This window comes from Miscanthus floridulus, chromosome 13 (assembly GCF_019320115.1).
Source record: "Miscanthus floridulus cultivar M001 chromosome 13, ASM1932011v1, whole genome shotgun sequence".
Taxonomy (NCBI): domain Eukaryota; kingdom Viridiplantae; phylum Streptophyta; class Magnoliopsida; order Poales; family Poaceae; genus Miscanthus; species Miscanthus floridulus.
The window spans coordinates 31,356,848-31,372,252 of NC_089592.1; the positions used below are offsets into that span (position 1 = coordinate 31,356,848).

Here is a 15,405-nt window from a genome sequence, read left to right on the forward strand (position 1 = left end):
ACATGCTAGTTTTTGTAAAATTCATAACTAACTAATGGTGCATGATAAAATTACAAAAAATTTGTGTAAGCTTGATATCATGTCCTCTACCTAGGAAAAATCTGATTTGAGCATTTTCTATAGTTTTGGCATGCTTAAAAATTACATCTTTTAATTATAAAATGAACCTTGTAGGATTTTTATAAATAAAAATATTGATCCTGTGATGCTAAAACTTTTTGTGTAAATGTTACGTGCTAATATCTACCTTCACAAAAATTTTGGTCTATTTTGCTAATTATAACTTGGTTAATTACTTTAAGTGTGTTTAAATGTCTTTTCTTTATTTAATAAATGCTAAAATGATTTAGATAAATCCTTAAATGAATTGTGTGTATTTTATACTTTGATTGTGAACCTTGGAACACTCAAACCCCGGATGTTCCTTGGCAATATAATTAGTTGCTTGATATGCTTTGAATCAACTTGTTTTTATAATTATTAAAATGGTTTATTTAAATATTTAGTTTAATTTGATGAGTCCTTATCATAATCATGAGATAATTGTTAATCTCTTGCTGATTCATGATAGTGTAATTCCTTTCATAATAGATAACTAATTAACTTGTTAGTTAATAAATAAAATAGTTACCCAAATGATTAGTTAGAAGATGCATGTGATTAGGTCATGTGATGATCCTTGCTTGTCTTCATGGTTGAACTTTGTGTAATGTTAGTTAAGTAACTTGTCTTGCTTGACTAGTATAATGTGATAGGTGTTACTTAATTGTTAACCACATAAATGACTTAATAACCAAATAATTTAAATGCTTTGTGAAGCGTAACCCTAGTTGTACCGTGAAGGAAAGTTATACTCAACTTTCTTAGATTAGTTTAAGTTCTGTTATGCACTTGTGTGTCTCTCATCATGCATCATGTTATGCATTCCATCATGCTAAGCATGCATCATTATTGCGTGTAGTGTATACGAGAGTGAGAAGACTCATGTTGATCAAGTTTTAGAGAAGGTCCATCCACCCATGGTGTTGGTGAACCATGTGATCCTCTATGGAACTAACCTTCTCTGCAACACAGGCAAGCCCCAGAGCATAAACCCTTCTCTAGTATTTACAAATCTTTATTACACCTTAAGTCTTGTGAGATGTGCATTAAGTAATTAAGAGTTGGTCGAATACCATTACTGCATGATTACTTTGATATTTAGGTATCTTTAGTTCTACCATGTTAGTATGAATAGGCTGATATCTCTGATGCTTGGTAATGCTTAGACTTCGATAGAAGTCGAATGATGATTTCATCATTTGTGAGAAATAGGTTTTACCTTGGTTCTTCTTGGCTCCATTTATGGATCGTGAGAATACCATGATAATGATATGTTAAATTGAGACCAAGCGGGGCTCAATGTTATGATAAGTGTTCTTGGGCAGACAGGATCGCCTAGTCGTGCTGATCCTGCCTGTGTCGATTAAGGATCGTACCGTTGTAGACCTGTTGTGAGTCGAGACCTTATAGTACTGACCACATACTTCGGTAAGCCTAATACCTCGGCTATTCCATTATGTGAAAGGCCAACCGCGCACTGGGAGTGGAGAGATGGCAAGAGTAACGCGTACACATCCTGAATCCGCCAGGAGCGGCGCAGGGAGGTGGAGTACTGTGCTCTTGGGTAGTGCAAACCCGTTCACATTTTGGAGGATCCGAGTGAGGGTTGATATATGTAGGTACGGTTCTAGGCCTAGACCTGCATATGTCATGTGGTAAGGAAACCCCAGCTGGGCCAATCGATTCGAATCATCATTGCTTCACAGAGAAGAAGACTCGATTCTATGCTCTACATCATAGTTAATCAATGAAACATGGTTACTTTTGGTTATGAGATGATATAAGACGAGATGATATGATTAATGAAGTGATTGATTTAGACTAGGTACAAACTGGATACTGCTGATAAACTTAATACATAGCTAAAATATTGAAAGTAAGGATCCACTTGTAGTAAGCTTTTTCTGCAATGGTTATTCTAGTTTCAAACTTTTCTTAAGCCTACATACCCTTGGAGTCTTTTCTTTTAGTCAGGTAAGACTTGTTGAGTACCCTCAAGTACTATTAACCCCGTTACAGGATCTAACTTGAGCTGTTGATCGAGGTCATGTCGGTGGGATCGACATGATCTGGTTGTCTCTCCTACCTTAGATGTTTTATCTAAGCTGCTTTCATAGTTCTACTCACCATTTGAACTCAAGTTAAGTCATGACTTGAACATGTTATGTAAACTATTGTTATAAGTCTTCCAAACTCTAATGCAAGATATTTTTGTACCAAATGTTGTAATGTTGTGGTAACTACATGTTGATCCTGTATGAGTTATAAAATGTCGATGATTCAGGGTTCCCCGAGGGCATCTGACAGACTACCTGAATTATTTGGCTCTCGTGTGCATCAATCAGAGCTCTTTAAGACAATGACAGGCACATGTAGGCCATATAATTGGGGTGGTTCTACCACACCCTCCCTCCTACCTTGGTCATACACCATACAGTAGCTCATGACCTCTTGTCGTCCCGACCGCTGGGAAGGGACAGGAGAGACTGAGTCTAGCCAAACACGCTTGCTCCATAGGAGCAAGCACGCCGCACTAATCTTGCAAGGACTGAGGGGATAGTGGTCACCTCGGTCCGGTTAGATGCCATCCCTACACACAGCAAAGAAAAGACAACACCGCCAAGAGGTGATGATAGGTACGGAGAACCATCGTCCAAATACGGCCCGACAAGACGTTTGTATGATCCCACCTGCTACGGTATGGGATCCACGACGATGGCCTTGACTTAGAGGCTATCCAAACCAATGCGGGTCATGACCCTAGAGCTCGGGATCATGGCCACCAACTCCACAAGCAGCAAGATGATCGGTGACCTAGGGGCGGCTACCTACCCTCGTATGATGCCCTCGGATGATCAGGAGGCAATGACGAAGACCACAGGAAGACCACATCACGTAGGACGGCTAGCGAAACACCGCTGTGCCCATAGTATCGCCATGATGGGCACTATGGCACCACGTCACACCATGCCGCGATGTGATCACAAGATCATGACGACAGCCACACCGAGACGTGCACCCTAAGACGGCGTTACTTGCAAGCCAAGTTAGCTAGGCCCCTTCCCTTAGGCTTCGATCAGGAGAACCCCCTTCTTTGTATGAAACCTAGCCCCGGACTCTATATAAGGGCAGCCAGGGCCTCTTTTCAGAGGATCATCATCATCCTATCATTCTCATTCTCACCACATCTCCATTCTCTCCAAGCTCTTGAAGCTTTCCTTCAGGCAACCATTCTCCTAGCTCTAGCTCTCCTACCTCATCCACCATTCTTACACCCCTTATTGTAAGAACTTCAGAGCATTCAAGCGAGGAACACGCACTCAATTATCCCTGAGACTGGACGTCAAGCTCTGGCCTGAACTAATATAAATCATCATGTCTTTTGGATGCTACCATCGTCTTTCTAGAGCAACGCGGCATTCGTATAAATTTACTAGTCTGGTTTACAAAACACCGACAAGTGGCAATCACAGGCTCACCCTCCTCTCTTCTCCTCTTCTTCTTCCTCATTTTCATTTTCTTCTTCTCCCTCTCTTTTCTTCTTCTTCTACTTCACTGTACCTATGTCCAAGATTTATACAAGGGGCATAGGGGGCTCCGTTGTGTTCATGATGGTAGGGGCTGGAGCCCACCCTGCACCCCCCCCCCTAAATTCGACCCTAGGCGAGGTGGAGGAACCATGCCAAGGAAGGGGCGCTCGCATGAGTAACTATTTGTGAGTTTGAGATTTACCAAAGGCATTTTTATAGACAGTCATGTTTTATTTTCAGAGACGGATGTGCTCATTGTCTGTATCAAATAGTCTCTATTGATGAGTCATTTACCAAAATAGATGGTTAGGCCACCTCTATAAATCATTAACATTCTACCTCTAATAATAATTTACAGAAAACTAAAAAAATGATTAGAAAATAGAAAAACACTTTTTTTAAAAAAATCCTAGGCAAGCACCCCTAGCTAGGCACTACTCAGATCCGCACATGCACTTTCTAGGATTCAAACCTATAACCTCTCGTCTCACGCAATCCCTCCCTACCACTATACTACACAAGTGAGTCAATACAAGATGTTACCATTTTGTATTAATTAATATTTAATAATCATGTATTGAATATTTTAGATCCTAAATGATCTCATTAGAAAAAGGTTTCAACTACAAAATTCAGATTTGTCGAGCACTACAACTTTAGTATAGCGGTGTCTTCATCTAAGATTTTGATACTCTAAGCTATCTCAAATAAAAAACTTGTCAACTAAAAAGATGTAGATCAATTCGACAAGTAAAACTTTGGTATGGCCATGTCTACATCGAGGTCATTTAAAATTTTAAAAGTGGATTTCCAAATCTGAGAACTTAAAATACATATTTGGGACTCTAAACGATTTCAAGTCATAAACTTGTGGAGTACAAAGTTGTAGATCGCATTGCTAGCGACAACTTTGGTATAGATCATGTCAACATCTGTAGTCGTTTGAAAATTCTAAATTTTAAATTTCAAAATCTAAGAAATAAAAATGTTTTTTTTGGGAGAAGACAGTTTCAAATAGAAACTTATCAACTACAAAATTTTAGATTAGGTTGACCACTATAATTTTGGTGCAAAATGCTTCTACATCTATGTCTCACCTAATTTAAAAGTAATACCAAGTACTAAATATTTACGTATCCTGAAAGATCATCACACAAATATACTCATAAATTGCATAAATACCATATAACAGATAACACACATTAATACATAAAGATTAAACCATCCATTACATTAAGTCCGCATCTTTCTCAAAAAGCATAGAGTAGCGCACAAACATTTTTTTTCCACACCATAGGGACACGGACTGGGAAAGCTCTATGTCTAGAACTCCTAAAAGAGGGAACTGTTCAAAAGCTTCAGCATCTGATATCAATCCAGGATTTTATTAAATAGCATTTAAATATAATAAACGTAAGTACAAAATTAAGCTTTAGCAAATAGAACCAAAGGTTATATGCAAAGGCTTAAAGCCTTGACATAGGATACTGCAATTAGTATTTTTAGTTGGTCATATTTTATTATTAAAATTATAGTTACTAATAGTGTGAGCCCAAAACCATCTCATGTGAATAGATGAAATCATTACCAGTTAGCTCATTCGAAACTATCCAGAACCTAACTTTCTCAAAAATGATCCATGCTGCTCATGTCTATTAGCTTGCCTGATACTTTAGTTTTAAAAGAACTTTGCCAACCTTGTACAACTTTATCTATGAGTCATGATTCATGTATGCCAAGGGTCATGTATGCCAGGATGCCCATAAACATGTAGAACTTGTTAATTAAACACAAAATGCACCATGATTCACTAAGTTCCTTGTGTTTACATGACAATGTTGACGGTTTTGACTACAATTTTATATCGTACCCACCATCAGCAAGCACACACTCACTTGTGAGCCATGTTCGTTTGAGCTTATTCAACACTACTTTTCAGCTATGTAACAGTGTTTTTCTCTCACAACATTTCAGCATAAGCGAACAGGCTGAATATTATTTGGGCATCAGATCAACACTGATGTTTTTTAACATGGCTAATTGTATGTATCATGATCTAGAGCCACACCCTATTGTGTCTGCCTTCGTTAATGGTTGGCCCCTGTCTCGCAACATCTTTTTCATAGTAGTGATAGTAAATAGGAGGATCTTAACTATTCTAGTTGTAGTAAAAGGATATGAAGAAGGGAAAAATATCTCTAATGTGAGTTGCATATATACAAAGAGCATCGTCTATAAATACGTGCTAACTCCATAGACAATGTAATATCTCTCGTTTATCACATTTGTATACTATTTTAATTTATAAATGTTAATGCTATTTTTTATTTTGACATGGTTACTCTTTGCAGTCCTATCTTTAGTTGCAAATGCTACTAGCTAGAGTAGTGTAGTTGTAGTAGTAACTAGTTGTTTAGTTGGTCTTGTTAGTATCTCTCTAGAGCATCTTAAATAGACTCTTTATATCTTTCTTAATTTACAGGAATAGAGATTTTAGTGAAAAAATACCCTCCAACAGCCTCTTCAAATGGATATCTAAATATATATATACATTATTTCGGATTTCTCGCTTGCCAAAGATATAAAGCGAGGATGGCTCTCTAGACTGTGCACAAGAAATAGAAAAGTTGTTGGAGATTACAAAGATATAGAAAACGATTTTTACTCAAATAACTCCCCAAATGACGATTTAGAGAGTAGATTTTAGAAAAGCTCCTGAACATGCTCTTAGCTTGTTTAACTAAGTAGCCTTGTGTGGTGTTATGACTTAGACTAGAAATCAGCTGCCACTAGTATTGTTTAGGGGTTTGCTTTAGGTGATCTTGAGCTAGAGCTACTAGAGGCTATTAGGATCATTTGTTATATTAACCATCTTTGCTCTAGTGTTGTGCTTTTGTAGATTAAATTTTTATAGAATATTCACTCCTCTAGCCATATAGATCCTTTCAATGTTTTAAGTTACAAACTTGGTTGCTTTGATACCTGAATTATGTGCTTATGTCGTAATTGTTCATGAAAATTGACTAAAAATTTAGTGTGCAAAAATCACACAGTAAATATTGTTTTTTGGTAATCTAGACCTAAATTAAAGAACCAAAATTCTATGTATATTATTTGGTCCACCTCCCCTTAACTACAAAGACACTGGAGAGTTTCTTCCATCTTGTCTTTTACTTCTCAAAAAAACTCCACTATGTAATTGTTCATGAAAACTGACTAAAAATTTAGTGTGCAAAAATCACACAGTAAATATTGTTTTTTGGTAATCTAGACCTAAATTAAAGAATCAAAATTCTATGTATATTATTTAGTCCACCTCCCCTTAACTACAAAGACACTGGAGAGTTTCTTCCATCTTGTCTTTTACTTCTAAAAAAACTCCACTATATTCTTCATGTCTCGTATATGATACAAACTTATGACTCATGCTCATACAAGTTAGAACAACTCGCGTTTAGCGATGATCGATATAGAGTACCATTCCAAGACAAGTGGGTCCGCTCTCAGTATCTCGTATATGTTCTGGACTCATGAACTATACTTATAACAACTCACGTGTAGTGATGGTACGAAGTCTGATTCTATATGTATTGGGTTCCGTTGCTGCGTATGAACACGTTTGCTAGTAATATAAATGAGTTCAAACTTCAATTTCTATGATTATATTTTTTGTTCACGTTGCAACCCGTGAATATAATCTTAGTTCCTATGAATCTCTATCTACACCTAAAAGATTGAAACATTATCATCTACCCAGTGATACTCGATCCTTACTCATGCGTCCGTAGTCCGATACGAATCATTTTTCCACTCAAAGCTCATATGTCGGCATCCTACCTAGTTCCTATATAAATACCATATCCACGTATTCTTGTCCGATACAAAGCCCCAACGTCCTGGACCTATATCAAGCGGCGGCGACGCCAGCGTAGATGACTATCGTGTATGGAGGGTGTGCGACGACGTCCCCACAGACAAGGCGGATATCATGGTATTATTGTTTTCAGCTTCTCCTATATTTCAGATACCTGAATTTTAAGATAATATCAAACAACACTCTTGTACAACCAACTAGTATAAGTACATTGTTACTTTTATGATTTGTATTTTGCTTTTTGTATCATAACATATCAAATCTTTGTCCTTATCGGACAATAGAAATAATTGTTAATTGTTAGTTGTCTTTGTATCAACATGGATCAGATTTTGTTGGATTTATAGTTTTATGTAACTAGTTTTTATTCTTAAAACCAAAAAATACAAATTATGCCTACATAAATTACGATGAACTAAATCTAGAATTTTAGTAAAAATATACACGGCAATCGTCATCAAAAAATTAAAATTCATGCACCTAAATTGTAGCAGGTCTCTATTTTTCCCATTGGAACGTACGTACATGATTCTCAAGAATATAATAATAAAGCCTTGTGTGCCAACTATACCAATCTTTAATTTAATATTGCCCAGTGACATGTAGGGCCACGTGAGAAACCATCTCGTTGACATCTTGGCCCCACATCGTCCGTGGCGACTACGTGAACGAACTACCGCAGCAGCGGCATCTGTTCTCTCCCATCTCTTCCGCCTCCGTCTCAATCTCGCCCGGTCACCCCATCTCCACCACCACATCCGTCCGCCGCCGCCGCCGCCGCCGCCGATGGCCCGCCTCCTCACGCAAACCCTGACCCTAGCCCGCCCCGCTTCCTCCCCCTCCACCACCGCCGCATCCGCCTCCCTCCGTGGCCTCTCCACCAAGGTCGAGATCATCGAGATCGACCTCACCGAGGAAGACGCTAGCTCCTCGGCCCACGGCTCCTCCCCCTCGTCCCCGTCGGTCGAGGCGGTCGGGATCCGGCGCCTGGAGGAGGCCATCCACGGCGTCATGGTGCGCCGCGCCGCGCCCGACTGGCTCCCCTTCGTGCCGGGAGGGTCCTTCTGGGTGCCCCCGCTGCGGCGCCCGCACGGGGTCGCGGAGCTCGTAGGCCGGATCGCGGCCGCCGGGGGCGCCGACGGGGTTGCCGAGCTCGTGGGTGGTATCGCGACCGCCGAGGGCACCGAGGGGGTCGCCGGGGCCGTTGGCGGTGCGGTCGAAGTCGTGGAGCTCGACGCGCCCATGACGGAGGAGCAGGCGCTTTGCTTCTCCACCACACGCGGCTGGCCCTCGGCCTCTTTCTTCGTCGAAGGTGAGTCCCGTTCGTGATCTGGGGCTTAGAATTTCACATGTTTTGGCCTGTGTTAAGCAAACAGCTGTCGATCGTTGTGTCAGAAAGGCGAACCTTTTCTCACTTTAATTATGTTATAAGCACCCTATTTTTTCAGATGTGTAGGAGGATTATTGCTGCGTGTTGGCCTTGCTCTGTATATATGGCTGTTGCTTATTAGCTGTTACTCCTAGTACCCACCAAATTAGCTTTAGGTGGCTGTTTGGATAATGCGAGAAATGTTGTGGATGAATGGGAAACAAGGGGACTCTGGGATAGGGAAATGGGTATCCTGCCGATTCAATCCCAGTGGGAGAGGTGGGTTTGATCTGGGAAATGAGAAAGGAAGTGCAGCGCTTTCAAACTGATCCCCTTTGCTGTATTCGTTGCCTGCTGGAGTGGTTCCCACATCCCAGGTAGCCATGGCGATCTCAGTGTGTGCTTCTAGGGGATGAGAATGTTTACCTGACAGTGTTTTCGATGTGTGGCCATGGTGAACGAAGCGACCATCGTCGGCCTTGTCACCTGATGGCCAGGGCGGTGGTCTTCAGTTTTGGCTCCAGCACCTGCGGCTAGCCACACCTGTGCTCAAGAAAGGCAGCACCAGCAGGACCCGACCATCAACAAAGCCTACCATCTTTTGGTTGGATGCGCCACTCGCCTTGCACAGCAGCACTGCAGAGCTGGGGGTGGGTGGGAGACACTGGGACGGAGCCACTGCTACCTGCTTAGTGCCTCTTTTTCTTGTTCTCCGTCGCTTTCTGTTTACTTCCAAAAGATATGGCCCCAATCAACTCGAAGATAATGAGTATCCAGTATGCGCCATTAAAAGGATAGTTAGATTTGTTGTCCGGAGGACAGTCTCTTGAGTGGATTAGGGAAAGCACAGATGGAATTTACATTACTATGCAATTCTCTATGTTTGTTTCTTGTGTTACACATGTAATGTTAGTTTTTGGCTCATAACCCAGTTGTTTCGAGGAAGAAGAAAGATCTTTTACTGTTCTCCTGGATGTAGATTTGTAAATTTTAGATGATAAGACAACTAATCCTTCAAAGAGGATAAAATTCAGGTCATGTCATGTGCTCATCACTAGGGTAAAAGTTGAGGTCTGATTCTTGTATATGGATGCATTGAAAATTTTTGGGGTAATATTATTTAGCTTTGGTCCATTTAAGCGATGATGCTCCCAAAGCTAGTTGTCTTGGCATTTCTGCTGGTGACTATTATTAGAGGAAGGCCAAACTGGCTTAGTATTCCTTGATCAATAGATTACAGAGGGTTTACACTTATATAGAGATTGGAGACAGCCGAAAGGGCCAGCCCAGCCTGGCAGGCGGCACAGGTAGCTAGGGGATTACACGGGTAGCTAGGAGATTATAGTAAAGGAGTAATTAATTCTAACACCCCCCCGCAGTCGGAACGTCGGTGGAGCAAACGTTCAGATTGGAGCGAAATTCCATGAACACAGAAGAAGGAAGCCCCTTGGTGAAGACATCGGCGAACTGTGAGGTGGTGGGAACGTGAAGAACACGAACAGCACCAATAGCAACACGTTCACGGACGAAGCATCGTGGAGAGATCCAGCAGAGACTCGATCGAGCGAGCCATCTGCTTGTACTTCTCGGGGACGCAGCGGAAGAGCTTTTCGACAGCTCTCTCCTCACCGTAGGTGTCGTCGCCGAACTGCACCATCTTCTGCAACAGAGTGTTGAGACTGGAGAGCAAAGTCATCAACGTCCTCACCTGGCTTGAAGGCCAGGTTCTCCCACTCCTTGCGAAGTGCCTGCAGTGTGGACTTGCGGGCGCGGGCGCGGTCGCTGCCGATGCGTGCCGCAGCGATGGCGTCCCAAGCCTCCTTGGCAGTCCGCTTGCTGGTAAGCGAGAACTGCATCTCAAGCGGGACTGCAGCGATGAGAGCATCCAGCGCCTGTCGATCTAGGTCGTAGTCGACGTTGCCGTACCGGACTAGCCTCCCACATGTGCCACACCTGGAGCTTTACCCTCATCACCGTAGCCCACTCGACGTAGTTGGTCTTGGTGAGGGTAGGCCACCCACCGTCGGGGCCGACGTCCCTGACAATAACCTGGACCCGTGGTAACCACGGTACCGATCCGGGGAGAGAGAGCCACGCTGCCTGTGAAGGCCGCGCTCTCCATCGACCCGTCGGTACCGATCTGGGGAGAGAGAGCCACGCTGCCTGTGAAGGCCGCGCTCTCCATCGACCCGTCCGCCACCTGTTGCCATGCGCGCCTCCTCCAGGAGCACCACCGCCGTGCGCGCCTCCTCCAGGAGCGCCGCCAGCGCGTCCGCGCCTGTCTGGGCTGCCGCCGTGCTCGTGGGCGTGCGCGGCTGCCCCAGGAGCGCCACCGCCGTGTGCGCCTCCTCCAGGAGTGCCGCCAGCGCGTCCGCACCTGTCTGGGCTACCGCCACGCTCGTGGGCGTGCGCGGCTGCCCATTGCGCCGCCCGCGCTCGCGCTGCCTCCCTCTCCAGCAGCTCGAGGTCCGCGTCGGCAGTGTCGTCAGCGGAAATGGAGCTGCCGATGCTGCCGCGCAGAGCCTCGACCTCCGCTGCTGCCGCACGCGCTGCATTCGCCGCCGCCGCTGCTTCCGCCTCCGCTCTGGCTGCTGCCAGCTCCGCCGCTGCCAGCCTCGACACCCTTGCCGCCGCTGCAGCGGTCTCTGCCGCCGCTCGCTCGCGTTCCTCTGCCGCGGCAAGTTCGGCCTCCTGCCGACGCCGCGTGCTCGAGGCGACCGAGCGCTGAGACTGCCCTGCGGACGTGACGCGCTACCGGGGGGCTGCTGCGTGGGGAGAGGGCTGCTTCAGACGATGCTCGTCTGCGCGGGGGAGGAGTGAGCAGGAGCGGCCGGAGCTGCTGCTCGTAGCTGGGGCTGTTGTGTGGCTAGGAGAGGAGATGAGCAGGAGATGAGCAGGCTACAGGATAATACGGCTCTGATACCAGTTGTTAGTCATTGAATTCTCACTCTTGGTAGTAGGAGAATTCTTACTCTCATCGAGAGAGAATGACACTAGGAGTTGGAGCAATTTTCTTGTCTATTTCTCACACAGACTCACACAAATGCCATACCAACCTGAGGGGTTGGGGTTACATACTTATAGGCTGCTAGCCAGCCAAGCATATGCCAAGATGCTAGTCTAAGATGCTAATATGCTGTCCTAGCTAAGATGCTGTCCTCTAGTCTAAGAGATGCTGTCCTCTAGTCTAAGATGCTGTCCCTAAAAACAGAAAAACAGCCACAAGGACCATGTGAGCAGCATAGCCCCACAAAGACCAGCCACACATGAGACTTATCCATCAGTCAGTGGCAAGCCTTACCCTCGCCTGTGCAATGCGAGGAGACCGCGACTCGAACTCGGGACCTTCCGGTCATAGGCGGTAAGACTCTACCGCTTGCATCAGGCCTGCCCTTCAGTGTAATTCGATATATAGGCATGCCTAAAACCAACTGAATTTTGTTGCTGCTACCTTTAGAGCTTAGTTTGGAATAGATAGTTCTTGGGACAGCACTCTTTAAAAATGTTACAATTGATGCTGTTTGCACCTCTCCATCATCCTCAAGTAAATGGAATATAAACCTGTTATGAGTTAAAAAAAGAACAAAAAGAAAGAACTTATAAGAGGATGCATACATGTGCTGTATAAGCTAATCTATCGTAGTTGGTTTTTTGATGTCTTAGAAGTTAGAACAAACTGTTATCGTGGTTGTGTCATATGTGTTGCAGCTATCTTCTGTATGTTTCAGTTTCATCTCTCAAGGTGGATACTGATATGATGTTTTCTGTTCCATACGTTAATGCTATTAGTTATATTGATTTAGTTGTATATGTTTTCATGAATGTAATGATATATCCAGAGGATGAACAATCTTTTGTTTCCTCCTCCATGTGTGCACCTGCAAAATCCTCTGTGATGGGTAGTATGTAGTAATTTCCTTTGCTTAACTTCAACATTATAGTATATTATTTGCTTATCTGCTTTTTTTATCCTGTTCAAGGGAAATCTCCACATTCAAAGAGGAAATCGAGGAAAGGTGCAACTCAAACTGATGATGAAGAAAGCTGATTCGTTTATGCTACGTTGCAAGGGGTATGGTGATTTTTACTTTTATTAGGAACTTGATAGTAACCAACATGCTGTCTTAATGCATTAACTATCTCCACTGAAATTTCTTCATGTTTGTTTTTTGCTGCTTGCTTTAAGTAATACTTTTTTTAGTGTCGAGTTTTATAGGTGATTCTGTTATAATCTGCACCTGATTACTCCCATTTGCATTTGTTGCCTATGGTTGTGCTGCCATTTAATGCTTGTAAGGAAAAATAACCTATTTGGGGTTTCCATATATTTGCTAATGCAGTTTAGAGAAGGTGGCAATCTTAATTCAAAGTTCAAAATTGGCCAACCTTTTCGTATTCTGCTTATATCCATTCCCCATGAGATTTCCTTATTCCCTTCTGTATCATACACTTCCTCATTGAGATATTATTGGATACAGACATTGACGTGTCTGTTAATTCTGTGAATTGTCATGTCAGATATGCCAAAAAGTAATTTTCCCAAAGCACATTTCTCTTTCCATGTGCTTCTTCCTGGATTGTGCTTATTAAACAGATGTATGGTTGCTGATTAGTACAGAAGGAAATTGCAATAATCAAATCGGAATCATATATGGATCACAAAAAAGAAAGTTGTTATTTCATTGGCTGAAATGCTTGTCTTTGACTAATAGATTGATTCTTTTTTAAACTAATAATGATGTTTGTGCCTCTGCAAAATGCCCACCAGAACATAAATGAGCTGGAGGCCCACCAAATTTTGGTAACTGGATTTTCAGTTCTGGAATTGGCAACAATTTGTTTGTGCTTACAGATAGTGAGATTTTGTTAATGTATATTTTGTTGATAAAGGACTCCTTAATTCATGCAGTACCCCTGTCCCTCCATGTCACAGCCTTACTGATCATACCTGCAATGCACTAACTGCTGCCATGTATGGTGGTTATTGCTGCCTGCACCACAGGTTCCTGTGACATTTTTTGACCTGATACTGAAACTACTGGCCTACAGGAATAGGCCTCACATGTAGTAACATAGTTTATGTCTTGCAGGCTAAAATCCAAATAAATGAAATTTACAGGTTAGATATGGAACTGTTCCCTTTTAATGTATGATTCTGCACATCTCATCATGCAACATGGCTGGAGCAAGAATGGCTGCTCCTACATGCTTGGATATGTGGGGACAAACATCTTGTCACACTAGGAAAATCGTAACTATGCAAACAATGAGATTCTGGTGGACAAGGCCATGGATTGCAAAGGTGTAGTTATACTTGCTGGTGAGGTTGAGGTCTAGCACCAACAGAATCTTATTATTATTGATGCCTGAGATGGCGTAACCAGTGCAGAGAGCTCCCGCTCTGTGCGGGGTCTGGGGAAGGGTGTTAGTGGCAAGCCTTACCCTCGCCTGTGCAATGCGAGGAGATCGCGACTCGAACCCGGGACCTTCCGGTCACAGGCGGTAAGACTCTACCGCTTGCACCAGGCCCGCCCTTCTATTGATGCCTGAGATGGGCTTTGTAAAAATCTTTACAGTTCTCTCACTTGATTCATATAGTCTTGAAGGCACAATTATTCCTTATAAAATGTCATGCAAATTAACTGGCCACAAGAAAAGGAAACTTTATATAGACCAGATGTTGACTGATTCTGTAGTTAGTTATTACCTATATGTAGTTGACATTTGTTATCTGCACAAGAAGAATCGTATTTGATATCATGATGCCCCTTTGGCCAGGCTCCTACAAGAAAACGCAGTGCAGAGTTTGATGACTCTGCCATGATCAATGTACATATGGATGACAAGGAGCCTATTGCTGGTAAAGCATGGCACCCTCTACAGTTGATGTTGCCTCATCCATCCTGGAAGATAAATCTGTAAATTCGGTCTGAAGCTCAGCCTCAGGTGGTTATTGTATCAACAAGCCCTGGCACAAAGGCTTCTTTTGTAATAATAAGCATTGCATGGAGCCGTCTGCTGAATGTGTGCTACGGTACTTTCGATACTGGGCTCAGCATCAGTCCAGAAGCTGTACTCTGAACAAAGATTCTGGATGGCTTCTTGTGCCAACTAGGAACAATGTAAAATTGATGTAAGCATCTCTGCCCACTCCTGATCCATGTAAAACTAAGTTAAAAGTTTAAATTGTTAGATTGTTGTCGTATGGACAGCTTTAGGAGTATCTCAATTGCTACTGTTCTCTGCACATGTATAATGTTTGATTGTAAAAGAAAATCTTAAATTGTTACTCGTTATTAAGGCCCAAATACATTAATAGGGTAGGAATGCATATGCAAAATAGAAGAATGAAAGATACAGGAATTTTGTAGGAATAGCTGTTTGGATGAGTTGTATTTTTTTACCAAAACAAGAAACAATGGGGTTTTAATGGATGCTTTTTTCTGTGTTTTCTCTGGAATCAAACGGAAAGGAAAGTTTCCTATTTTTTTCATGGAAACGATTCTTGCGAACCAAAGGGTGCTATAGTA

The 15,405-nt window shown here is 42.8% G+C and overlaps 1 protein-coding gene across 1 annotated transcript; it reads left to right on the forward strand.

Moving 5' to 3' along the window:
- Window positions 1-8,188: 8,188 nt before the first annotated feature.
- On the forward strand, window positions 8,189-15,166 carry LOC136500360 (uncharacterized). Its single transcript, XM_066495700.1, has 3 exons — window positions 8,189-8,818; window positions 12,856-12,947; window positions 14,654-15,166. Exons 1-2 carry the CDS (start codon window positions 8,293-8,295, stop codon window positions 12,921-12,923), a joined length of 594 nt encoding a protein of 197 aa, XP_066351797.1. The 5' UTR covers window positions 8,189-8,292; the 3' UTR covers window positions 12,924-12,947; window positions 14,654-15,166.
- Window positions 15,167-15,405: the final 239 nt, after the last annotated feature.